The 26,709-nt window shown below is 38.3% G+C and overlaps 2 protein-coding genes and 1 non-coding gene across 3 annotated transcripts in view; 1 reads left to right on the top strand and 2 right to left on the bottom strand.

Moving 5' to 3' along the window:
- Positions 1 to 14,210, bottom strand: part of LOC107554018 (histone acetyltransferase p300-like) — a 29,549-nt gene extending 15,339 nt beyond the window's left edge. Inside the window, exons 1-14 of the mRNA XM_016236369.1 lie at positions 13,746 to 14,210; positions 10,629 to 11,251; positions 7,456 to 7,626; positions 7,047 to 7,368; positions 6,797 to 6,910; positions 6,381 to 6,587; positions 6,134 to 6,239; positions 5,825 to 5,956; positions 5,280 to 5,397; positions 5,037 to 5,193; positions 4,744 to 4,821; positions 3,534 to 3,622; positions 3,281 to 3,433; positions 739 to 1,164 (exon numbers count right to left, since the gene is read on the bottom strand). Coding sequence (XP_016091855.1) covers positions 739 to 1,164; positions 3,281 to 3,433; positions 3,534 to 3,622; positions 4,744 to 4,821; positions 5,037 to 5,193; positions 5,280 to 5,397; positions 5,825 to 5,956; positions 6,134 to 6,239; positions 6,381 to 6,587; positions 6,797 to 6,910; positions 7,047 to 7,368; positions 7,456 to 7,626; positions 10,629 to 11,251; positions 13,746 to 13,839 — 2,790 coding nt within the window. The 5' untranslated portion in view covers positions 13,840 to 14,210. The remainder of the gene's footprint in view (positions 1 to 738; positions 1,165 to 3,280; positions 3,434 to 3,533; positions 3,623 to 4,743; positions 4,822 to 5,036; positions 5,194 to 5,279; positions 5,398 to 5,824; positions 5,957 to 6,133; positions 6,240 to 6,380; positions 6,588 to 6,796; positions 6,911 to 7,046; positions 7,369 to 7,455; positions 7,627 to 10,628; positions 11,252 to 13,745) is intronic.
- A 2,446-nt stretch (positions 14,211 to 16,656) lies between these two features.
- On the bottom strand, positions 16,657 to 16,728 carry trnaq-cug (transfer RNA glutamine (anticodon CUG)). The gene has a single exon. It is a non-coding gene; the product is annotated as a tRNA-Gln (tRNA).
- A 185-nt stretch (positions 16,729 to 16,913) lies between these two features.
- LOC107554057 (lethal(3)malignant brain tumor-like protein 2) lies at positions 16,914 to 25,134 on the top strand. Its single transcript, XM_016236436.1, has 18 exons — positions 16,914 to 16,986; positions 17,226 to 17,673; positions 19,422 to 19,560; positions 19,660 to 19,790; positions 19,866 to 19,980; positions 20,069 to 20,148; positions 20,307 to 20,424; positions 21,363 to 21,497; positions 21,574 to 21,662; positions 21,761 to 22,010; positions 22,618 to 22,694; positions 22,840 to 22,944; positions 23,037 to 23,184; positions 23,861 to 23,943; positions 24,050 to 24,284; positions 24,368 to 24,433; positions 24,549 to 24,704; positions 24,783 to 25,134. Exons 2-18 carry the CDS (start codon positions 17,302 to 17,304, stop codon positions 24,899 to 24,901), a joined length of 2,418 nt encoding a protein of 805 aa, XP_016091922.1. The 5' UTR covers positions 16,914 to 16,986; positions 17,226 to 17,301; the 3' UTR covers positions 24,902 to 25,134.
- Positions 25,135 to 26,709: the final 1,575 nt, after the last annotated feature.

The following is a 26,709-nucleotide window of genomic DNA, read 5'->3' as shown; positions in this document are numbered from 1 at the left end:
AAAGAAGAAAGTCATACAGACCTAGGATGCCAACAGCCTAAATTTTCATTTTTGGGTGACCTAACCCTTTAAGCTTGATTATGGAGGCCATACTTCTGAACCATAAAGGGAAATTTGTAGCTATTTTAAATGTGGAGTCGATGCGTTTGTTAAAGGGATAGTTCACCCAAAAAATTTTAATTACTCCCGATTTTTCTTCTTTCAGACAAATACAATCGGATCTCTCATGAAAGCATGTACAACAGTTAGTGGAAGCTAGAGATTACAGTTTATAGAGTTTTAAATATGAATATCTTTCTTAAACAAATGCATCAATTCACTTCAGAAGGCCTTTATTAACCCCCCGGAGCCGTGTGGAGTACTTTTTATGATGGATGGATGCAATTTTTGGGGCTTCAAAATCTCGACCACCATTCACTGCCATTATAAAGCTTGGAATAGCCAGGACATTTTTTAATATAACTCCAATTGTAAAGAAGAAAGCCATATACACCCAGGATGGCTTGAGGGGGAGTAAGTCATGGGGTAATTTTCATTTTTGTGTGAACTATCCCTTTAACACTGTACTTCCTCAAAGTGGAATGCATTTAGGAATATTTTTGTGCGTATGGACATTTTATAAATTACTCGTAGGAACATTTCAGAAGTTGTCAAACATTCACATTTAGGATCATTCTAGGCAAGATTTTATAAATGAGGCCCCAGGATTTTTGTTGCATACCAAACGGCAGTACTCACTGGAGTGCGGGGATGCTGGCTGGCATTTGGCGTAGAGAGGCCACTATGAGACACAGCAGGAGGAGTTCCTCCTAATGACTGCTGCTGAGGCTGCATGGCATTGTCAGAACTGGCGGACGGAGGTAACTGCTGCTGACTGCCGCTCGTGGCTAACTGGGGTAGGCTGGGTGTGTGAGGCTGGGGTGTCTGGGAACCCGGTGTTGGCGTGGGTGTGCGGCTATGAGCTGGGGAAGGAGAATTCTGGTAGAAGGGTGAGCATTGGGGGAGGCTGATTGACTGTGTTGTGGTGGACAATGGAGGAACCCCACTCATGCTGTTGGGACCCAGAGAGCCCACTGAGGACCCACTGCCTGCCCCTCCAACAGACCCCGGCTGGGCTAAAGGACTGCCCATTGGTAAAGATGATAAAGTAGGCATTTGCCCCTGCTGACAAAATAAAAATAGAGCAAACACTGAGAATGCATTCATGATGCAGTTCTGAGCAAGTATCATACATGATGCATTGCAGCTCTAGAATGTGTAATGACTAAAGGCCTTTCCACACGGACCACGAAAAAGCGAAATGAATATCGGAGGCGATGACACGCTAGAATAAAACAGTAGATTTCTATGGATGCTTCTACATAGAGCGCGAACATTTGGGCACGGAAAAATGCGAATGTTTTTTTCCGAACCAGTCCAATGAATCTTTTCAGTTTAGCAAAGTGAAAACACAGGCCGTCCAATAAGATTTGAGCTAGGATCACGTGACCGGAGAAGCTGCTGTTGCACAAAAAGGCAAGAGTGGTGGCGCTGTTTCGAAAACCAGTGTAAACAAACAGAAGAAGAGTATCCCAGATAAGAGAAGAGAGTGCATGCAGAGTTCTTGTTATCATTGGTATTTGAGAACAGATTTATTCTCTGGAAGGTAATTTTATGTCTCAGATGAGGATTGGGAGAAAATTTGTAAAACACAATGGAAATCTACAAGCTCAACCATGTGGAGAGAATTTTGTTGGAAGAATGTTATTAGGTTCTTTATTACACCATCACAGAAAAATCACCAAGGGAAGGGTACTAGCTGCTGGAGATTATGTGGGGAAAAGGAAGCTAACACTACCATATTTTTTGGCAAATATGAACTAACCCCATATTGGCAAGAGATAAAAATAAATCTGGAAGCTGTTTTTGAAGTAAAGATTGTTTTTAATTGTGAATCTCTATATTTGGGTAATATAAATTTAGATGGGTGGAACAATAAGGATAAGAAATTGTTGTTAATTCTTCTGGCGGCTAGTAAAAAAGAAATGACTAAAAAATGGCTAAAGCCAGAGTCACCCACAGTTGAAGAGTGGATTGATACAATACACATTATATATGTGATGGAAAAACTATATTTTTCATTAAGAACTCAGAAGATTTTTTTCTAATTTGGAATAAATGGATAGATTATATTAAACCGGTACGCCCAGATTTTTCTTGAATTGTAACAGTACTTTTAAATGATCTTTTTGTATGAGTTGTAAGCAATATCTCCCCATGTTCTTTTGTTTATAGTTGTTGTTAAGAGGAAGAAAATATAATGCGTAAATTTGAGAAATTTGTTTTCAAGATTGAGGGCATACATACTCTGTATATACATACTCTTCATAGTAACATTAAGGTGTATGTATGCGTTTTCTTATTTTTTTTCTTTGAGAAATTATGTATGTCCTGATCTCTGTATGTATTTTCCCTCTGAAAACAAGCACAGATTTACTCTCACATGCTCTTTATACAGAATAACATTTCTATTAATTGTCCACTGAATTATGTGATCTGTAGAGCACCATCCGTTTTATTCCACGTGCACGAGTGTTATGAGTCAGAGCGCGTTCACTTTTTTCTACACATGAAATATGAAAGCAAATAGACATAGGATTATGACGATATATTTTCTATATGTGTTTTGTATGCAGCTCATGGTATTTTTATAGCAATAAAGGATGTTTATGACAAATATTAGCAGTGTAGCGTTATTAAACATACAAAGAGTGCATGTGTCTGCTTAACCAAAATCAACTATAGATCACAACTGGAAGTTATTACAAGCACTCGATGATGGTTTAAAGTGGGTAAGCAAATACATTAATAATTACATACATTTTCAAGTGTAGCTTGATGCTAATTGTACTTCTAATTATATTTTAGGATGTAGCCTATTCTTGTAAGCATTATAGATAGTCTGTTTCTGGTGTAGAACCTTGTTTATCTTAATTTAATGCTGTATATTGAGCAGTGGATTATGGTAAATCCATTTACGAGATACATATCTGAGGAAAAAATGCCTTGTTGGTCGACGCCACCTAGCGTGCAGGCCTGAATCAACAGAAAGCGAACAATCGTTTCGCGTTCGGTGTGAAAGCGCCGTTCGTCGTGATTCGCCTCGCTTTTTTGCATCGCGCTCAGTGGGGAAAGACTAGGACCACATGTCTACCAAAAATATAACATGTATTGATGTGTAATAGTAGAAGTAATATTCGCTCAGTGTAATACAATTCAGAGAACATCTATGCCCTCTTACTTGAGTGACAGGGCTGTCATTTCCTGGGTGTGCCATATTAACAGATCCAGCACCAAGAACAGGATTTGAACCTTGAAATGGTCCAGTTTGCCTGTACTGATTTTGCATCTGTGCAACATTCGGTTGTGGCATCCTCACACTGCCCATGCTTCCCTGAAACAGCCAAAACATTCAGCATTTAGAAGAAATATTTTGTGCACACTTAAAACAAACTTAAACCACAAAAGGTATCACTTCCAGTCACAGTAATGACCTGGTTAAGAGGTGTGCTGATTGGAAGAGGAGGTGTAGATCTCTGGCCCATGGACTGCATTCCCATATGCTTCCCAAATGGGTTCATGCCTGCAATGCACAGAGCAGAGGAGAGTTAATACACACATATACATCTATATATATACACACACACAGTATCTCACAGAAGTGAGTACACCCCTTACATTTTTGTAAATATTTAATTATTTCTTTTCATGTGACAACACTAAAGAAATTACACTTTGCTACAATGTTAAGTAGTGAGTGTACAGCTTGTATAACAGTGTAAATTTGCTGTTCCCTCAAAATAACTCAACACAGCCATTAATGTCTAAACCGCTGGCCACAAAAGTGAGTACACCCCTAAGTGAAAATGTCCAAATTGGGCCCAAAGTGTCAATATTTTGTGCGCCCACCATTATTTTCCAGCACTGCCTTAACCCTCTTGGGCATGGAGTTCACCAGAGCTTCACAGGTTGCCACTGGAGTCCTCTTCCACTCCTCCATGACGACATCACAGAGCTGGTGGATGTTAAGAGACCTTGTGCTCCTCCACCTTCCGTTTGAGGATGCCCATGCTTGGCCAATCCATCACCTTTACCCTCAGCTTCTTTAGCAAGGCAGTGGTCATCTTGGAGGTGTGTTTGGGGTCGTTATGCTGGAATACTGCCCTGCGGCCCAGTTTTCGAAGGGAGATTTATGCATACATACATATATTTAATTATATTTTTAGAAATGTATAAATTCATATATCACTTTGTATATATATATATATATATATATATATGTGTGTGTATGTACAGTAAAATACAGTAAAACCAGTAATACTGTTAAATATTACAATTTAAAACAATAGTTTTCTATTTTTAATATATTTTAAAACATACTTTATTCTGGTGATGGCAAAGCTGAATTTTCAGCAGCCATCATACCAGTCTTCAGTCTTAATTCTTTGTGGAAACCATGATGTATACATATTTTTGTCAATATTCTTTGGTGAACAGAAAGGTCAAAAGAAAAGCATTTATTTGAAATAAGATTTATTTGTTACAACACAAGTCTTTACTGTCACTTTTGATAATCTTAATGAATTCTTGCTGAATAAAAGTATTTCTTAAAAAAAGAAACTGTGATCAGTAGTGTACACATATAAAATTAAACATTTAGAATATCTCAGTAAACACAAATACATGTATATGAGATATACAGACCGGTAGCATTCTGCATCCTGTTCAACATCTGGTTTGGACCAATAGGCCGCACCACTGAAGGATCCGAGAGAGGGCCATCTGCAGGTAGAGGGGCAAAACAATAAAACAAAAAACAAGACCCTGTGAAATTGCTGGACTAGAGCAGTTTTCTGTTCTGTTGACATATTTCCTTTAGGACCAGACGTTTGGGTAGGAAACATTGAAAGGCTTGTCCCTTTTTTAATAGCCAATATGCATTTAGTTACCTGCTAATTGGTCGCAAAGAGAGACAAGTTTGGTGGATGAGTACTCACTAGAAGGCAGTCCTGTGGGTAGCTCTGTCTGACCAATCCCAGTGGGCCCTTGCTGCGTAGGCATCATACCCTGCTTCTGTAACCGTGTCCTTCGCTTCTCTTCCAGTTCCTTCTGGATTTTATAAATCTTCTCCGCCAGCAGGTGATAATACTCAGCCTGAAAAGTGTGAAGTATAAATGGTGACAAATCAGTCATTACAATTAAACACAAATCATTAACAGGCAACAAGACAATACCCTCACCCTGCTGTTAGCGGAATCATACATATCCCCCTCAACTTTACGAGCATAGGCCACTAGATTCTCCATCCGCCGGTCCTTCAGTGCAGCAGGGTCTGGAGTGGGAAAAATGGCCTGGACTCTGAAGAAATTGAAGGGCAGCAAAGGAGAAGAAATAAATATCAACTAATATCAAAAGCCTTGGTTTTCATTGGTTATTTATTGGTAATTATTATTATTATTAATAAATTACTGGTTATTATAAAGAATTTATATATTTATATATAAGAATACTAGAATTTATCTATTTGTTTGTTTGTTTATTTTTATTGCCACACCAGCATCTATGGCTATTTTCATGGCAAGATAAATTTATTTTAAAAGAAATATAGTAATAACACAGCAGTAATGAAAAACAACAATTGACATCAATATAACAAATATTATAAGATTGTTCATTTCAGTATCTGATAAAAAAAATTAATTATTTCACTATAAAATGTGACTAATAACATTTTTTTTACGTAACTTCTTCAGGCATAATTTTCACATAGCAGTGAACAACTTACAGTTTGTGCACCAGGTGGTTGCGTAGATCCTGGGTGATGTCCTCGTGCCAGTTCTTGCTCATGCCAGCACTGGCAGCTGGGTTGGCCACAGGCATAGACCCCACACCGCCCACAGCATTGTCATTCATCAGACTGGGGAAAGGGGAGCAAAAACAAATGAGGACCACTCTATGTTTATTATATGAACTTGTCAAAGCTGACAGACACCTGCTGCTGTGGATTACTGTTACTGTGAGATTTTAAGACCAACTGAATGCAGAGAAGTGAATGGCGACTAGTTACGCAAGATGAACCCAAGGGTTTGTTTACCTCTGCGAGTTCATATTCAGATGCAACATTGTTTCCTGGAGAAGGTTAGCTTGCTGATTCGGAGACTGACCACCCACTGCTCCATTTACTCCCATGGGATTTGCTCCTGTAACAAGAAAGGTCATGAGAATAGGTACCACTGCAAAACATTTTATTTCCGAAACATATTCCAAAAAACAATATATATATATAAAAATTACTGGAAAGTATTGTTCAAATAAAATTTGAAGTCTCGGTTTGTCATTACCCATTGTGTTCACTGCCCGTTGTGTTTGTTGGACAGGCTGAGGGGGAGCCTGGTTTCCCTGGTATGTGAGGCCCAGGGCTGCGTAAGCCCTCTCAATGGAACTGGGGTCTACCTGCCCTGGGGTATTGAGATGGGGGGCACTGGGTGTACCACCAGTTACATTACCCAAAGAAGAACTTAACCCCACACCACCAGTGCCTAGGAGAGCTGAAATCATTTGGAGAAAAAAAAAATCTAATAAATCAAATTAAGTGACAGTTTCCATACAAACTTAATAGTCATACAACTGTTGAAATGTCCAATTTTGCAACACTGAAGACAATGATAAGATTCTAACAGCAAAAACACATACATACAAACAAAAAGTAAGTTGAGATGTATGAAACAGCATGTTTTTAATTAATACACACACTCACTCTGCTGATTCCTCTTGTCTCCTGCGTTTTTCAGTGGTAGGCATACTGGACAGTCATGCCGCGTGCAGTTCTTCCAGTGAGAGATTATCTGTCTGGATGAGGCACAGTGCGCCACTAAAAAGCAATAAAAACACAAACCTAATATTAGTAATAGCACCATGTTGTATAAATAGGCAGAACTGCTGAACAATAGAACCACATGCCACAAAAGTGCCATGTTATTTAAATTCTGTGCAGTTTATACACTCACCTTGGCAAGATTTGCCAGCCTGGCAGTGCGTCATGTGGTTGAGGACGTTCTTCATGGTGCGACAGTGGGGCAGGTTACACTGCCTTACTTCCCCATTGGCCTGCTCCCTCCGCTGGCACTTGTGGGCATGGAGCAAAAGCACCAGCTGCTGCTGTATGAGTTTGCGCTTTTCCAGGTCGGCTGCTGGAGGAACTCCTCCCACCGCTGTTGCAGACACAGCTGATGGAGCTGATCCGGGCCCGAGAGTTCCTTGGGTGTTAGGCACCATGCTGGCCATTCCTGCGCCTCCGCCAGCACCCACTTGGGAAGGCTGGGAAGCCTGCTGTGAAAATCACAAAATAACAGACATTAGGATATCTTGTAGATTTCTTTCAAATGAGTCTAAAGTCTTTATGACTGAATTACAAACCATGCCAGGTATGCTCTGCACAGGCTTCTTGTCGAGGTTAAACTGGGCCGGACTGTTGGGGAGACCTGGTTTGTTCTGGAGCTGAGGGGCCAGCCCTGCAACACCCAGACCCTGACTGGCAGGCTGACCATACGGGCCTCCATAGGGGCCTGAACCTGCATTCATACCCATCTGCAACAAACAGACAGAGGGAAATAAGAATGCTTCTCCAAAAAAACTAACAAAAAAACTCCTATGGATGTGTGTAGGGACCTATTATTTCCACCATGTGGACAAAATCTTGGAATCCAGTCATAAAAAGGAATTTACTGTACATCAATGTCAAAATATATCAAAGGAGGACTGTACGTTTAATCAAATTGCAATATGGACTAATGTCTGTGTCAGCACAGTTTAGTCTACACACTGAAGCATGATAGTAGTAGTAGTGTTTTTCAATCTTGATCTCAAGAGCTGCACTGCGAATTCACTTCACGAGCATTTCAACTTTTTATTTGATAAAACTATCGTCAGATACACATAGCAACTCAAAGGTCTTCACTATAAACCCCTAAAATAAACGTTTGGTTTAATTCAATGAAATTATGACAAATATATTACCATTATACAGTAACATTTACTTCTCAAAGAAATAATAATACAACTTACTAAAACATTACTTAAGGAATATCACACAATTTTTCATGATTTTGTCCTTTAATTTAAACAGTAAACCTGTTGTACAGCACTTTTTCTGCAATCAATTTGCTGTACAACAGGCTTTTTATTAGATAACATTTTAAAAGATTCATTAAATAGTTCAAGTTTTCTACAGTTATTTGATTACCACCAGCTTTGATAATACATTTTTATTAAATCATAAAACAGAATCCATAAAATAAAAATAAAAAGTCAACAGAATTTCTGGGAAAAAATCAAACAAATTTAATAGGGAACTATTGTTAAATTAATTACATTTTCATTTAATTTAACTATTTAGTAAATTGTAAAAGAAAATTATGAATTCAGTTGATTGTTTGATTATTAAAATTTTAACCATTAAAATAGAATCCAGAAAAATTCAAACAGAAATATAGAATTTGGGGAAAAAATAAACATGATTTAATGCCCTATGAAAGATATGAGATCATGAGGAATTGGGTTGTAGCAATTAGGCTTGCCGCGATAGACGGTGCTGACGGTGATACCGTTGTTAAGCCGCAACACCGGTTACGTCACTTGCCCACCGCAAGTCAAGTTCAGTAAAAGAACAGACACTACAATTAAAAACTGAACGTGGCTGCTCAATGCAGCGTGCCGAACGACAGTCACATCACAGATCAGATTGAATTTCTCCAGTGAGGAGAGGGAGTCGAGCTGACTGAGGTGAGACAGACAAGACGATCGCGGATGATTTAGTTTCGAAACGAGATGCAAAAGTGCCTGTTTGGCAATATTTTGGATTTTGAAAAGCCTGTTGACTTTTGCCGGTTATCTAAGCTGATTTTTACTTTATTGAAACTTTGTGTCATTTATTTATTTTATTTGACATCAAGGTGTATACCGTGCCTCCAAGCTTTCTTACTCGTTTTGCTAATAAACGTTCTACATTTCTTATTTATTTGGTTATATATTATACATGTTTACTGGTTTCCAGTTTTGTATACCCATTTAAACTTTATGCAAGTTATTTGTTATTTTATATTAGGCATAGCCTGCCCTATAGCATGGTGTATTTGTATTCGTTTTGTTAATAAAAGTTCTATGTTTTATATATACGCTAAAGTGAGTTGTATTTTGTTGTTGCATTCAAGCAATTGACGCCGAACTGCAGCTAATTCAAAAGTGAAAGTAAAATGTGCACGCCGCTTTGGAAAGCGAGGAAAAGAGGGAAAATATAAACGAACGATTGCTTTAAGCCCAATTGCCGCTATTTCAAAGTGAAAGTAAAATGCGCACGCTGCTTTTACAAGCTATTTAAAAGCAAAGGAAAGCTAGAAAAATAGGGAACCCCCCGCCCCCACGGTGATACCGGTATTACCGGTGTTGTCACACGTCGATTAACCGGTGGGAAAATTTCCTCACCGTCACAACCCTAGTAGCAATACAGAAATTTTGTAAGATATTTACCTAATAATCATTTATATTCTAAAGCTGATTACAAAGAATTGACTGTTATTATGTAATAATCTACATTCTGTGAGAAAAATGCTCACCTTTCCAGTCCAGATAGCTATGTGCTTCAAATGAGAAAGCTACTTTTAAAATTAAAGTCGGAATAAAACCGTTGTGATCATCTTTTATTCTCTATTGCAATGTATATCAGTGTGAAACGCATGATTTTGTCCATCTGGAAATGATTGGATTGTTGTCATTTGTTAATTGCTGCAATCTTGTGTGAGTAACAGGTTGCTGGAAGGGAGGGATTATTGCCCCAAAAAGTTGTCGTCCTTTGGCTATAATTTATCATCTTAAAGGGGTCCTATTATGCTTTTTCACTTTTTCAACTTTAGTTAGTCTGTAATGTTGCTGTTTGAGCATAAAAAAGATCTACAAAGTTTGGACTACAACGCATATTTTCCGGGATTTGTGATATCACAAATATTGACGAATGGGACGAGACCTGGTTGAGCTGCACTAGAGAAGGCAACGAGTGTTATCACTATGTCGGAGGCACGCTAGCTTTCCCAAGGCAGACGAACTTAGAGTGGTTACAATCATCTGGGTTTAAATCGTGCTCAGATTGATTTGATTTTGACGCAATATTTACACTGAAGCTGGCAGGCAGCTATGGTAAGGGGCATTACATTTCCCGACCAGGCACCGAGTGCTGCCAATCACAACACACACTGGCCCAGCTAACCAATCACAGCACATTTCGTATTTCAGAAGGCGGGCCTTCATTTGATACAGGAACTATTCAAGCCGTTCATGCCAGACTGGGTCATACTAACAACCTAGTATGAGAGCCTGTTCTAGTACACCCCCAAAACAAGACTTAGTAAAAGAGCATAATAGGACCCCTTTAAATATATTGGTCCAATAATGAAACTTAACACAAAATCTCACATTTATTGGCTGATACCGATTTATCATGCATCTCTGAGGAGGAATAAACAGGATAATTCCAACATGGCTAACATAAAGCATTTCTATAAGGTGCCTCGGACCAACATTGATGATGCTGTAACTACCTTGTTCATTGCTCCAGGCTGCTGTGCCCTCAGTCCACCCTGACCTCCTACTGTCTGGTGCTGTTGAAGAGCCTCTGCTAACAGGTTACTGCTGCTGCCCATGCCCGGGTTGTGATGTCCTATTCTGGGCGATCCGTTCATCATCTGCGCTCCCAGCATGTGTGGCTGCTGAGGCGCAGGCCCTCCTGCTTGCTGCTGTCCGTTGCCTTTCTGAGGTCCGAGCATATTCCTGTTCATGTTGCCCACCATCCCTGCCATTTGCTGCTGTTGCATAAGCGTGGCCTGTTGCGGGGAAAGACGTTGCTGCCCTTGCGGGCCCATGCCCTGAGTACCTGGTGAAGCCTTCATATTCCCAAAAAGCCCCATTAAGGCTCCTGCTGGGCTACCCATTGCACCCTGCTGCTGTGATGCAGATGCGGATCCATGCCGGAGGAGTTCAGACAGCTGCTTGTGTTTGGCTGCTGCATCCTGGCCACTGGACACAACTCCTCCAATGGCCCCGCCCCCACTACCCAAATTGCCATGCAACTGGCCGAGGTCCCCTCCATTTGCTAGGCTCAGCTCGGAGGAACTGATCAGCTCATCTGGAAGGTTATGCTCCAGGTCAAAAAGCGAGCAATAATCTACAGCAGGGAATGAGAATTTAGAAGCAGGTTTAATGATGGGAGAATAATACATAATATATCCTCGTCTTGGGATAGATTCAGCAATATACCTGAACACTCTGACATCTGGACATAAGAAAGAACATCAAATGAAAAGTTAATTTGGAGAAAACAAAGAATGGATTAAGGGGCCATTCACACAGAATGCAAGTTTTGTTTTTTTTGCATTCCACTGCACCGCTTTTCCACGTAAATGAGCTACATGGACACACTACACTATTTTTTCCATTCCACTGACCTACACCTTGAGATTTAAGGCAAAACTCACAAATGCATTGTGTTAATGACTTTTAAATCTGCGTACAACATCAGTTAAATAAGTGCTTTTATAATCATGAAAAAATTACAGTTTAAGGCATGTTCACACAATGGACGACAAAACTATAGTTTTAATAATCATTCTAATTCTAGAATGACACAGAGGAACAAATTTTGTTGGAATCGCTTTCTGAAACATTTTTATCTCCAGGTGATTAATGATAAAAACATTGACAGGCCAATGATAATCTTTAAAGCATTTAACATAGCTGCAGCGTGCACTTATTATAAACAGAACATGATCATGCATTGGTGTGGACGCTTTATAGTTATCATTACATTCATTGTTCTCGGTGTGAACGGCCCTTAAGAATGCACGAATATATACAGCATTAGCAGCTGAAATGGATAAATCATCCTATATGAAGCTAAGAAAAGACCACCGTGACCACTTTCTATCAACATATTATGAAAACACAGTTTGTGATTTATTCATTTGTGTAATGACATGGGCATGTCCTGTCATCGCTACGTAAAGTTGTCATTCAATCCAAAATGATATGCTACTTCCACAGCTACCTCGCTGGAAATCTGACAGCTGTGTTTATTAATGACTATCTGAAATGGCGGGCTGTGGTTTGACATGAAGCTAAACACAGATAGGAGTACATGTTGTTGAATTAGGATGTAATGTATTCAGGTAGTCACTACTTAGACTCTAGTGAATGAGACTTGCTGGTGATGCTTGCTCATTTAAAATGGTATTTTATTGTGATAAGATTTATTAAATCTTAAAAATAATTTATTTTTTCTAAATTCCACAAAAAATGTCTAAAGGAAACATCTTTATGCACGTATTGCAATCATCCACACCTACCATTTGCATCTATCCAAAAGTAAAAAAATAAATAAATAAAGTATGTAATTTCCTTACATATATGTACACTTATATATGTACCGGATCAAACTAGAGTTTGAACAAAATGTTGAAAACATTCGAGACATCAACAAAGAAACGTACTTCGCTTTTGAAGATACGTTCAAGTATAATAACTCGAACCTTTAACATTTAATAAGAAACATCAGGACACTTGTGTGGTAATAATTCGCATCGCTAAGATTTAAATGAGTTTTACGGTTTGTTTTTACGAGACAGGCTCGTCAGTTGTGTTATGGCTGAACAATGGAAATCTAGTTCCGAAAAAAATGACCGACGCACTAAAAGGCTATTTGAGCCAGCAAGCTAACTCACTCAAACACAACACAAGTACATTTGTATCCTCCAAATCACACAAACATTAAGCCAGTGAGTTCAAACCAGTGAATCAACCTCCGGACCTTAAAATAATGAGGAATTAGTTGATTTGCATCTAGCTAACAATGGCAGGGAGTTGATGTGCGGGCCTTCAGCATCAGTCTGTTATTAGCTGACCATCATAGCTAACCAATATTAATCACATTTATTAACATTAAAAAGAACAGGAAAATATGTGGAGGAAAACACAAGGAACAGAGGCTAAAGTTTGTGCTCGCTGCACATGAGTAGTTTGTGAAAACAATCGTGTTTAAGTGCAGTCAGAAAGTTTTGAAGTTGATTGATTCAGTTTAGCAGGCTAATCAATGTCGATCATTAGTAAATAAAGGAGCATTGATTAAATGTGACGACTAGGCTTTCAGAATCTATTCGTAGAAGCCTAATTATTGATGCAATTTTTATTAATCGTTATACATTATATTTATTATCTGAAGAAGTGATCCCAACTCTTAGCAAGTGGGAACCAAACCGAAACAGGCGTTTCACACACAAAAAAAACCCACTACTGTTATTGCCACTGTAGATCCAAAAATAGTTTTTTCCTTGCACCCGTTAGTTTTACATTTACACCAGTTGACACCAAGCACAGTCCCTCGCTGAGGGAAAGCAGCGTGCAGCCGCTGTGAGTGAATCCCAACATCGACAGAGAAGCGCTAATGCTAACCTAGCTGGAATGACAAGCTAAAGCTAACGTTAGTCTCGTGCGGACCCGACGTCGTTAGCTTCCCAAACTAGCCTGAGCTTGCTAGCCTGGCACAAAACTAAAAAGAAAACCCCATTCCCCGCTTAAAGACTTCAGTGTGCATGGGTATATAGAAAACAAGCATCAAGTGATTCAAATATTCAATATCGTAAAAATTAAACAAAATAAATATTTACCGTTTCCATCGCTGACGGAGGCAGATAGAGCCGGGGAGGACAGTTTAGGCCTCTTCGCTGAAGGCGGACCAGACTCCAGAACGTTCTCGGCCATATTTTTTAACGAATTAAAATATATATCCTCAGAGATAGGCGGCTAAGCCTATACGTAATCCTCGATTTTAAAAATATCGCTTTTAAAAATATGACATTTCCCCCTCCTTTTTAGGGACGAAGGGGGGGAAAGTCCCGTGTACAAATACTCCTCTTTCCTGGGTTCGCCTCTCAATTTCAGCTTCGGCGTATCAACCCCCCTCCCCAGCCCGATTTGTGTTCTTTATACAATTCTGCAAGCGGAGGAGGTAGGGGGAGTCGACTCGGCAAGAAAGGATAAAGCGACGGTCGCAGCGGCTCTACAGTAACTCATCTAGTCCCGTCAAGAGATACAGAATTGAGCGACGATGTGTTTGAAATAAATGTCCTCGTCTGCCGTATCTGTGCGCAACATAGGTGTGTTTTGTAGTCTGTCGTACGGTCATGTTAGTATCAAGTGGTATCAAAATAGTATCAAAAGTTAAATTGAGCCAAAATGTGAATTGTATTTTCTTTCTTTAACTGTGTTTTTTTAAACAGACGTCAAGTAGGTATTTAAATGTCTGAAAATGTTAGTACAGATTTATTAAATTTAGTTTTTTATGAAAATACAAATTCACATTGTTTTATTTTGGAATTTTAATGGGAAATTGTCAAAATTGAAGAAGTAATTGAAATCTTATCAGCTATACTAGATTTACATGGTTGAATTTAACAGGATTTAGTTATTAGATGCAGTGAATTATAAGTAGGCTACTTATTCAAAAAGAGGAATAAATAACCTACAATATCCCACTTTAATGAGTATTTTAAGTTATTATATATTATGCACAAAATGAAGTTCAAGAATTACATTTGATTTGATGTATGCAAGAATTGCATTCTGTGGAATATGAATTTAGAATAACGAAGAAAAAAATCCAGCATCTGATTCTGTAGCAACATTATTTTATACAACTTTCAATCTATATTTACAGTAATTTGTTCATTTTCGTTCATTACACTAGAAATTAAAAATGGCTAACATACAGAATTTTAAGCCATTATATGTTGTAGGCTTACTCTAATTAATTTAATTTAAATTGTGGTGATTGTCCCTGTTGGATGACATGACACCTAAATTGTGTTAAATTCTTTTAATAAATATTAATGTTTTACATTAATAAAGATTCATGTTTTACATTAATAATTAACACAGATGTACTTTTTTATATATATATATATATATATATATATATATATATATATATATATATTATCTAATTTATTTTAGTGGCAATAGAAAATAACTTTGTAGATCAGCCTTTGATTTCTCATTGTCAAGTCAAGTCAAGTCAAGTCTGCTTTATTGTCAATTCTTCCACATGTACAGCACATACACACAGAGAATTGAAATTGCGTTACTCTCAGACCCTTGGGTGCATACAGATAACATAAATACAGATTAAATACAAAATACAAAATACAACTATACAAATATACAAATAAGGTAAAATGTAAAAAAATATATATAAAGCACAAGGCATATGGAGGATCACTGGCTAGCAATAATGAAGCAGGCTATTTTATCTTGATAGTATTTTTCTTCATTCCATAACAAAGGATTGAAAGTGTTTTGGAGAAGTTTGGAGTGAAAATGCTCTCCAGTGTTTTATTTTTATGGAAGTAGTTTGCCGTATTAAAAAATGTATTAATTTGTTTTGTAAGCAGCGCTAATTTGGCAAAAGTGGAGAGAATTTAACAAGTCCAGAGTACAATTTTCATTAATATATATTAGATGAAAGGAAAAAGTGCCTTAATATGGAACCCCCTCGACAATGAGATGGTACATCTCAAGGCATTAATATTAATAAATAACCCCACAATGTGGCTAAGCGAATCAATCTTTTGGAAACTTTTCTGACAATAATTGCAGGACAGTTATCAATACTCCCACAGGACGTATAATAGTGCCTCTGAGGCTGGCAATCTCTGTTAGGCCTATTTATAAAATCAATGTATTAATTCAAATAATGTTTTTTGAATTTACTATATTGTTTTGATGGCCTCACTTTATGCATCCCAATCCCAAATATCTTCACATATCATCTGTCTTCCCATATTTCAACATAAGCCTCAAGCTCTCTCTCTCTCTTTTCTTATATGCTAGAATCTTTACTTTACTGAAGGCACTAAGGTTACTTGTCAAGGTTATGGTTACCCACAGCTGACCCACTGTCCATTCACTGACCGACTGATGAATACAGCACACAAAAATGCCAAGAAATTGTCCGTTTTAATGTGTTTGGAGTTGTACACCATCAGAGAGCTTGTGCTAAAATTCATGGGGCCTGGGACAAAACAGTATAAGTGGGGCCACTCTGCCTGGCCTCAATAGTGGACTTTACATATAGGACCTACAAAAACTGGATGATAGGCCATATGATATTTGTTCAAACAACTTCACATATATAAAACTTACTAATTCAATTTAACAGTCACTTATAAATAAAAGACTCTGCTAGTATATTAATTTCCTGCCTTTTAGAGAACTTGTACATGCATGCAGTTGTGAATGAACTTATTTAACAGGATAAATAGTTCGTTTTTATCTTTCCACTTATAACAAGTGTTAGTAGTGTGTTACTTTACTGACCTAGTTCAGCTTTGCAGAAAGGAGGAGCCAACCATGAGTACAGGTACAGTCATGTGATTTCAGCATTACAGCTTCCAGACTGGCAATATCATTCTTGGTTAAGTGCTAATTTGGCTTTCCTTTTTATTATTGATTGATATTCATTTAACTGTACGTATAAGCACAAGTACTTGACTCCTCTTTACCTGACGGAAAACAAAAGTCAGGTTCCACCGAGATTTGAACTCGGATCGCTGGATTCAGAGTCCAGAGTGCTAACCATTACACCATGGAACCACACTGCTTCCCGTCAAGCGTAGATGACTATTCCAATGTTACTGAATTAACATTTCATGTACAATAGATATATATAAATAGTTTATGAACCCAAGGCTTTTAATCATCACATCGTTTTAAAAACAACCAGCGCATAAAGTCATACAGGTTAATGAAACCCTTTTGTAACGTAATCTGCTTCTCCAGTCCGGATGATGGCGATAATGCGCTGTTCACGATAAGCAAACCGCTCCACATTGGCTTTAAGTGGAAAAGCAGGTGAGAAATGTGTTGTTGTGGAGTTCTCTTTTACACACAACAATGTTCATATTGTTGCTTTGACTTTTGGTCCGTGTATGTCATAGTTTACCATTTATACAGAGCTCTCAGATGCTCTTCAAATATTTGTTTATACGCTTGCACCACTGACTGAGTGCTAATAACCGTGAAGCAATGTGGTTTAATGTTATCTGGTGGAACTTGTAACTGTTTTAATGCTTCTTGAACGTAATTCGCAGTCGCTATTTGGAGCCATCTGCAGACTACATTCCCGAAGACCTCTATACGATCCCACATCTGTATTACAAATTACAAATGCCTAACCGATGTGTTGCTTATGGCTGCGGGAAGTTCAGCGGGCAAAATGTCTCAATGTTCAGATTTCCCAAAGACCCCGAGGAGTTCCTTAAATGGGAGAAACAGGTCCAGAAGACCCGAAAGAACTGGGTCGGCAAGACGTACTCCCATCTATGCTCGGAGCACTTCAGCAAGGACTGCTTTGATCCGAAATCTTATGCCGCTGCAAAGGCAATGGGATTCAAAGGGCTGAGGCTGAAGGATGGCGCTGTCCCGACGGGTTTCATCATTCGAACACCGTGCAGTAACTGCGGAGGTAGAGGGGTCTCCTGTTCCTCGTGTACGAAGAGGAGACGCGGAGCGACCACTGCACCTCAGCAGCTCGCATCAGTGAGTATCTCACGCCTCTGGTGGAGGCCCAAACCTGCAAATAAATAGAATAATAATAATAATTGGAAAATGAATACATTTTGCGACCAGTAATAATAAGAAATTAATACTTTTATTCAGCAAAGTCAGATTAAAGTTAAACTGATCAAAAATGACAGTACAGATATTTATAATCCATTTCAAATAAATGCTGTTCTTTTAAACTTCCTATTCAGAATCCTGAAAAAAAAAAATATATATATATATATATATATATATAGCATTCTGTGAACAGCCAGCTTCTTTGGCAATGAATGTTTGTGGCTTACCCTCCTTGTGAAGGATGTCAATGATTGTCTTCTGGACAACTGTCAGATCAGCAGTCTTCCCCATGATTGTGTAGCCTAGTGAACCAAACTGAGAGACCATTTTGAAGGCTCAGGAAACCTTTGCAGGTGTTTTGAGTTGATTAGCTGATTGGCATGTCACCATATTCTAATTTGTTGAGATAGTGAATTGGTGGGTTTTTGTTAAATGTGAGCCAAAATCATCACAATTAAAAGAACCAAAGACTTAAACTACTTCAGTCTGTGTGCACTGAATTTATTTAATACACGAGTTTCACAATTTGAGTTAAATTACTGAAATAAATGAACTTTTCCACAACATTCTAATTTATTGAGATGCACCTGTAAACTACCAAATGGCAATTGTTTCTGGAAATTTGTTTCTGAAGCAACTTTTCATGGGTTTAATATTTTGATCATTCCCCAGGTGGCTTTGGAGCTGTCAGGATGATGCATATGAGACCTTTCTGTGTTTAAAAATGTCTTTTGAAATGAATGAGGGGAAATCAAAAGTGACCATGAATAAATAAAATTTTGGGCTTTGGCCAAGGGGTTGATCAAATGAGAACCGGAGGCATCATCCTTCAAATTATTCTTCTGAAAATGAATGCAACTGTTGAAGTGCTGCGATAATCCATGTCATATTTTACCCTGTGGTTCAGGAGTGGTTTAACAAGAGGAATACGACAACTGTAGCCGAATTTCTTGACACGTCTGTGTGTGGTGGCTCTTGATGCCTTGACCCCAGCCTCAGTCCATTCCTTGTGAAGTTCACTCAAATTCTTGAATCGATTTTGCTTGACAATCCTCATAAGGCTGCGGTTCTCTCGGTTGGTTGTGCATCTTTTTCGTCCACACTTTTTCCTTCTACTCAACTTTCTGTTAACATATATATATATAGCATTCTGTGAACAGCCAGCTTCTTTGGCAATGAATGTTTGTGGCTTACCCTCCTTGTGAAGGATGTCAATGATTGTCTTCTGGACAACTGTCAGATCAGCAGTCTTCCCCATGATTGTGTAGCCTAGTGAACCAAACTGAGAGACCATTTTGAAGGCTCAGGAAACCTTTGCAGGTGTTTTGAGTTGATTAGCTGATTGGCATGTCACCATATTCTAATTTGTTGAGATAGTGAATTGGTGGGTTTTTGTTAAATGTAATCCAAAATCATCACAATTAAAAAAACTAAAGACTTAAACTACTTCAGTCTGTGTGCATTGAATTTATTTAATACACGAGTTTCACAATTTGAGTTGAATTACTGAAATAAATTAACTTTTCCACGCCATTCTAATTTATTGAGATGTGCCTGTATATATGTTTTGTGTGTGTGTGTATATCATCATTTTATTTTGATAAATGTACTTTTTTTAACACCATTGGTTTAATTTAATTAATAAATGACTTTGCTTTTCCTAAAAGGATGAACAGGAATTGACATTTATGAATGATGGAGAAGAAAGAATATTTGATGGAGAAGACCACGATCAGCAGAATTCCAGTGATGATGATGTTAATAATTCTGCAACACTTTCTTCCCGGTCAGAAAGTGATGGAATTGGTAAATTCAGGAACACTTATATTAATGAACATGGATTCATGACAAGTGCATGCCATGGACAAGTATATGTAAACCCCACTCAATTTTATGTCTCTGCAGTTACATGTGAAATGTGTGGAACCAGAGGCACCACGGAAACATTCTCCAGGTCTAAGCGCTTCTGTAGTGTGTCGTGCTCGCGTTCATACTCATCCAACACAAAGAAATCCTCAGTTCTTGCACGGCTCCAGGTGGGATTGTCTGGTATAGTATTTCTATGCATTTATGTGAACAGTGATACAATTTTGATGTGTCCTTGTACTTAGGGAAGACCACCCACTAGGAAGTCATCACACAAACTGTCTCTGAAATCACAGACTGAGGCTTCACAGTCAAAGACCAATGAGCATCATCAGGAGAGCAGAGCATTTGGACAAGATGGTAAGAAAACACACAGATTACTCTCACTTTTCACTACAGTGAGCTTTACAAATGTTTAAATGTTGATGTTGTACTGTCTACTTCCAAGCTACTTTGGCTGGGTTCGACTGGGGTAGTTACCTTGAGAAAAGTGGCCTCCTCGCTGCCCCTGTATCCTGCTTCAGACATGTGAGTGATTTCTATCCACCGTAATTCGTGCAAAAATCTTCCTGTGAAAGAGAAATGTAGTGAATGTTACAACAATGTGTACATCAATGCACAAATGTCTATCACATGATTGTTGCTATTGCATTATCACGGTCAATACATTACTCCCCATATCACAGGCCCCACTCTGCGCTCAATGGGACGACATCTATGTGGGGTTAAAAGTGGAAGTTCTCAACACTCACACAGCCTTGCCAAGTAAGGTGTACTGGATCGCCACTGTTGTACAGCTGGCAGGTATATAAACTCCATATTATTCATATTTAAAAAATAAAATATAAATATATATTTTAAATAATAATGCTATCATTCAAAAGTTTGGGGTTGGTAAAATTTATTTTGTTTTGAGAAGTCTCTTATGCTCACCAAGACTGCATTTATTTGATACAAATACAGTAAAAACAGTAATATTGTGAGATATTATTGCAATTTAAAATAACTGTTTTCTATTTTATTATATTTTACAGTGTAGTTTACTCCTGTGAAGGCAAAGCTGAATTTTCAGCAACCTGTCTTGCTGATTTGGTGCTCAAGAACTTTTTTTAATTATTATTATTATCAGTGTTGAAAACAGTTGTACTGCTTAATATTTCTGTGGAAACCATGATATTTTTTTCTGGAGTCTTTGGTGAATAGATCTTTTTTTTTTAAATGTTGTTTATTTGAAATAGAATGATATTATAAATGTGTTTACTTTCACTTTTTCAATCAGTTTAATTTAGCCTTGCTGAATAAAAGTATTAATTTATTTTTTAAAAAACGTACTGACCTCAAACTTTGAACGTTAGCATATATTATATTTATATTTTATCAAGTTATTATAATTTCCCCAAATTTTGAGTTTGCAGTCTGTATCAAATAACTTGTAACAACAAATTAATATACAAAGACAATAAGGAACCAATACTAATTAAACTATCAAACAAGCCTGTCTGCATACAAAAACAAAAATACAGTGTTGTTTGATTCATAGACAGTGGTTACAGTGACTGTATGTTTATATGACAACATGTTTTTAAAGTTGTACATTCACAGAGTAGTTTATTAGGTTGTAATAAATGTTATTTTAATAAAACATTTTAAATGCTAAACATTGTACATTTTTAGAATGCAATTAAGATTAATAATAATTATGTGATATTGTGTGATAAATAGATTTGTTGTGTTTCTCTCAGGCTATAAAGCTCTTCTGCGCCATGAGGGTTTTGAGGATGATGACAGCCATGACCTGTGGTGTAACTTGGGCACGGCTGATGTTCATCCAATAGGCTGGTGTGCAGTGAACAGCAAGCTCCTGGTCCCCCCTCAAGGTGAGAGTTTACACCATAGGTCATCGGGTATCAATTCTATAAAAATGCAAAATCTTGACCATTTTTTTCCCTGCAGAGGTCCATCACCATATTAAAGACTGGAAATCCTACCTGATAGAGAGACTGGTTGGAGCACACACTCTTCCTGTTGACTGTCATGTCAAGGTGACAGCACTGGCAAATGAATATTCCATTGATGCCATCTGTTTTCTTTTATCTCTGCATAACTGTCATTCTCTGTTTCCCATCTGTCTGTGTTTCAGATGGCAGACAGTTTGAGGTGTCCGTTCAGGCAGGGGGTTCGGGTGGAGGTGGTCGATCGCTCGCAGGTGAGCCGTACTCGTTTGGCGGTGGTGGATACTGTCGTAGGAGGCCGGCTCAGACTGCTGTATGAGGACGGGGGCCTGGGACCCTCGGGTGAAGTGCTCTCAGATTTCTGGTGTCACATGCAGAGTCCTCTATTACACCCTGTAGGCTGGTCTGAAAGAGTGGGCCACTCAATCAAAGAAACAGGTGAGAAGAAACTGTAACTTAAATGATTTTAGCAAATGGCTGCAATATAACAAAGAGTGAAATCTTTAAGGGGGTCTGAATACTTTCCATACCCACTGTATAAGCATGGAAACAGACAGGTACACAAAATGTCAGTACAAGCATGCAGAACATTTTACACGAACAAGCTGAAAAATACTGATCCCCACACATGACATTTGGATTTTCTTGTTGTCTTTCATAATTGTCCAATACAGATGTGGTTATATAAGAAGAATTTGTTCCCATGACTTATTTATTTGTAGGCTTGTTTTAATTAAATGGTAGCCAGTCGTGGGAACATGAGGGAGTGCATTAATAAAATGTTGCCACAAATGAATAAGTCTTTTGAACAAATTCTTTGTCGTCATGATCATTTTTACGTCATGTGCAGGGCTCCGTAGAAGAACAAGGGAATTTGTATTTTATTAATTTGTATTATTTATTATTTTTGTAAATATTATTATTTTCGTATGGAAGCCTGTTTCCGGCTCACATAAAATAAAATAAAAAACGGGTTTTTTTCTTTCATTTATTGTTTTTGTCCTTAGGTTATTTGTAGATAATATGATGAGTATTTCTCACACAGATACGAGTGTCAACATGAGTAGCCATCCAGCATTTCGCAAAGTCCTTCATAACAGTGTGCCACATCAGTTCAGGAAGGTTAGTGCATATACCATTTCACTCAAATGTTGTTAAAATTAAATATTACCATGGGTTTTTTTACTTTTTGTGTTAATATTAGTTCAAAAATCTTATGTCATGTAATGTAATTTGCTATGTATAATTCCTTACTGTATGCAAACAGTTGAGGACTGTTTACATGGGAGATACGTTTTTTGAGGAAGGCATGAAACTTGAAGCAATTGATCCTCTGAACCTTGGGAACATCTGCGTTGCATCAGTCCGTAAGGTATGATATAGCCACTATTTATGACTTTAAGTGAATACTTTCAGTACATTGTTGAAAGTGTTTGCACTGACCTGGCTTATCTTATCACTCAGGTGTTGCTGGATGGATACATCATGGTAGGCATTGACGGTGTCGAGATCGGTGATGGTTCTGACTGGTTTTGTTACCATGCCAGCTCTCATGCCATTTTACCTGTTGGATACTGCGAGAACAATGACATCCCTCTTACTCTACCTCCTGGTAATGTGCTGAACTGATTATTCCAGTTGTCTTCAACTGCTAAAACAATATATATATATATATATTAATGTTGTTAAAATTAAATATTACCATGGGTTTTTTTACTTTTTGTGTTAATATTAGTTCAAAAATCTTATGTCATGTAATGTAATTTGCTATGTATAATTCCTTACTGTATGCAAACAGTTGAGGACTGTTTACATGGGAGATACGTTTTTTGAGGAAGGCATGAAACTTGAAGCAATTGATCCTCTGAACCTTGGGAACATCTGCGTTGCATCAGTCCGTAAGGTATGATATAGCCACTATTTATGACTTTAAGTGAATACTTTCAGTACATTGTTGAAAGTGTTTGCACTGACCTGGCTTATCTTATCACTCAGGTGTTGCTGGATGGATACATCATGGTAGGCATTGACGGTGTCGAGATCGGTGATGGTTCTGACTGGTTTTGTTACCATGCCAGCTCTCATGCCATTTTACCTGTTGGATACTGCGAGAACAATGACATCCCTCTTACTCTACCTCCTGGTAATGTGCTGAACTGATTATTCCAGTTGTCTTCAACTGCTAAAACAATATATATATATATATATTATATATATATATATATTTAAGCAAAAGAGCCTTTATTTGCAATTTTATAGTTTGTTGACATTGCCTCCTTTCTCATCAGGTTATGATCATGCCACATTCACATGGACAAAATATTTAGAAGAAACCGGAACTGTAGCTGTTCCACGAAGACTTTTCAACACGGTAAACCTTTTTTGACAATTGAGCTATATACAATATGTTAATGCATATGTGGATTTATTATGTTTTAAGCTCATCTTGTGGTCCCTCCCTCATACATCTTTCCCAGGGTGATGTAGGCCACGGCTTTACCTCAGGTATGAAGCTAGAGGCAGTGGACCTCATGGAGCCCCGGTTGGTGTGTGTTGCCACTGTTAGGCGTTGCGTAGGCCGGCTTCTCCTTCTTCACTTTGATGGCTGGGAGCCTGAGTTTGATCAGTGGGTAGACTGTCAGTCCCCTGAAATTTATCCTGTGGGTTGGTGTGAAATCACTGGCTACCAGCTGCAGCCACCCATCGGCCCTGGTAAAATAATTGTAATTTTCATGGTATTCATATATGCAGTCCAAAATTTGATTGCTACATGTTGTATTTTGCTTTCTGTGTAGAACCACCTCAGGGTCAGGAACGCTCACACACAAGCAAAAAGGCAAAACCTTTTATGGGGAAAAGGAGTACGTTAAATATTTTTTATTATTGGTTACTTTATGATGGTTACATTTATCGAATGTCAAAATGTTGTCATTGCCTTGCTTTCATTCTCCTATAATTCTGTATTTTTTACTTTAGGGCGAAGATTTGTAAAGAAAAACATGAGTAAATGCACATCTAAAACCCAGCCCACACAGCCCAATGAGAATCCAGAGACGAATCAATCACAAGAGGCATCAAACCCTTCTGTCACTCCCTTTACCTTACAAATAAAGACTGAACCTGAGGAAGAAAGTATGTAGCAATCTCTTCAAATAATATGTATATACTGTATATCTTTAGTTCTGACATGGTTTGCATGTGTCTCTACAGTTTTTTCAGTAAAGGTGAAGGTGGAGGAAATGGAAACCCACTTATTATCCAGTGCACAAACCAAAGAAAATGACAACCCGAAACCCTTCGCAACCTTCAAACAGGAGGACTCGGTTTAAACCACCACCTGTTCTAATGAAAGTTTTTAATGGATCACTACTCTGCTAGTATAAAAAAAATGTTGGCAAAAGTGTAAAGTAGATTGTCTATTTTGTGTATTTTAATATTAAACATTGGTAGTCTGTTTATTAACCTTTTTGTTATGAAATAACACTGGTAGTTATTTAAATTAACCAAGCTGTTAAGTGTAAACTACAGGAACAGTTAAGTGATTATATTACTTTATTTTTCTACAGTTTTTCCACCTTACTGAAATCTTGCCGTCTTCTATTAAAATGATTTCATTTGTAAGGCACCTTCTGTCTTAATTAATTTTTCACAACAGAATTTTAAAAATGTCTTCAAATTCTGTGTGATTACAAGGTATATTACTAGAAGTTAAAACTACGATGTACAGTGGGTACAGAAAGTATTCAGACCCCCTTAAATTTTTCACTCTTTGTTATATTGCAGCCATTTGCTAAAATCATTCAAGTTAATTTTTTTTCCTCATTAATGTACACACAGCACCCCATATTGACAGAAAAACACAGAATTGTTGACATTTTTGCAGATTTATTAAAAAAGAAAAACTGAAATATCACATGGTCCTAAGTATTCAGACCCTTTGCTGTGACACTCATATATTTAACTCAGGTGCTGTCCATTTCTTCTGATCATCCTTGAGATGGTTCTACACCTTCATTTGAGTCCAGCTGTGTTTGATTATACTGATTGGACTTGATTAGGAAAGCCACACACCTGTCTATATAAGACCTTACAGCTCACAGTGCATGTCAGAGCAAATGAGAATCATGAGGTCAAAGGAACTGCCTGAAGAGCTCAGAGACAGAATTGTGGCAAGGCACAGATCTGGCCAAGGTTACAAAAAAAATTCTGCTGCACTTAAGGTTCCTAAGAGCACAGTGGCCTCCATAATCCTTAAATGGAAGACATTTGGGACGACCAGAACCCTTCCTAGAGCTGGCCAAACTGAGCTATCGGGGGAGAAGAGCCTTGATGAGAGAGGTAAAGAAGAACCCAAAGATCACTGTGGCTGAGCTCCAGAGATGCAGTCGGGAGATGGGAGAAAGTTGTAGAAAGTCAACCACCACTGCAGCCCCCCACCAGTCGGGGCTTTATGGCAGAGGGGCCCGACGGAAGCCTCTCCTCAGTGCAAGACACATGAAAAAACACCTGAAGGACTCCAAGATAGTGAGAAATAAGATTCTCTGGTCTGATGAGAACTTTTTGGCCTTAATTCTAAGAGGTATGTGTGGAGAAAACCAGGCACTGCTCATCACCTGTCCAATACAGTCCCAACAGTGAAGCATGGTGGTGGCAGCATCATGCTGTGGGGGTGTTTTTCAGCTGCAGGGACAGGACGACTGGTTACAATCGAGGGAAAGATGAATGCGGCCAAGCACAGGGATATCCTGGACGAAAACCTTCTCCAGAGTGCTCAGGACCTCAGACTGGGCCGAAGGTTTACCTTCCAACAAGACAATGACCCTAAGCACACAGCTAAAATAACGAAGGAGTGGCTTCACAACAACTCTGTGACTGTTCTTGAATGACCCAGCCAGAGCCCTGACTTAAACCCAATTGAGCATCTCTGGAGAGACCTAAAAATGGCTGTCCACCAACGTTTACCATCCAACCTGACAGAACTGGAGAGGATCTGCAAGGAGGAATGGCAGAAGATCCCCAAATCCAGGTGTGAAAAACTTATTGCATCTTTCCCAAAAAGACTCATGACTGTATTAGATCAAAAGGGTGCTTCTACTAAAAAAAAATAAAAAATTAAGGGGGTCTGAATACTTTCCGT

This window comes from Sinocyclocheilus grahami, unplaced genomic scaffold, assembly GCF_001515645.1.
Source record: "Sinocyclocheilus grahami isolate Dianchi unplaced genomic scaffold, SAMN03320097.WGS_v1.1 scaffold490.1, whole genome shotgun sequence".
NCBI lineage: Eukaryota > Metazoa > Chordata > Actinopteri > Cypriniformes > Cyprinidae > Sinocyclocheilus > Sinocyclocheilus grahami.
This window is presented reverse-complemented; position numbering and strand designations above follow the sequence as displayed.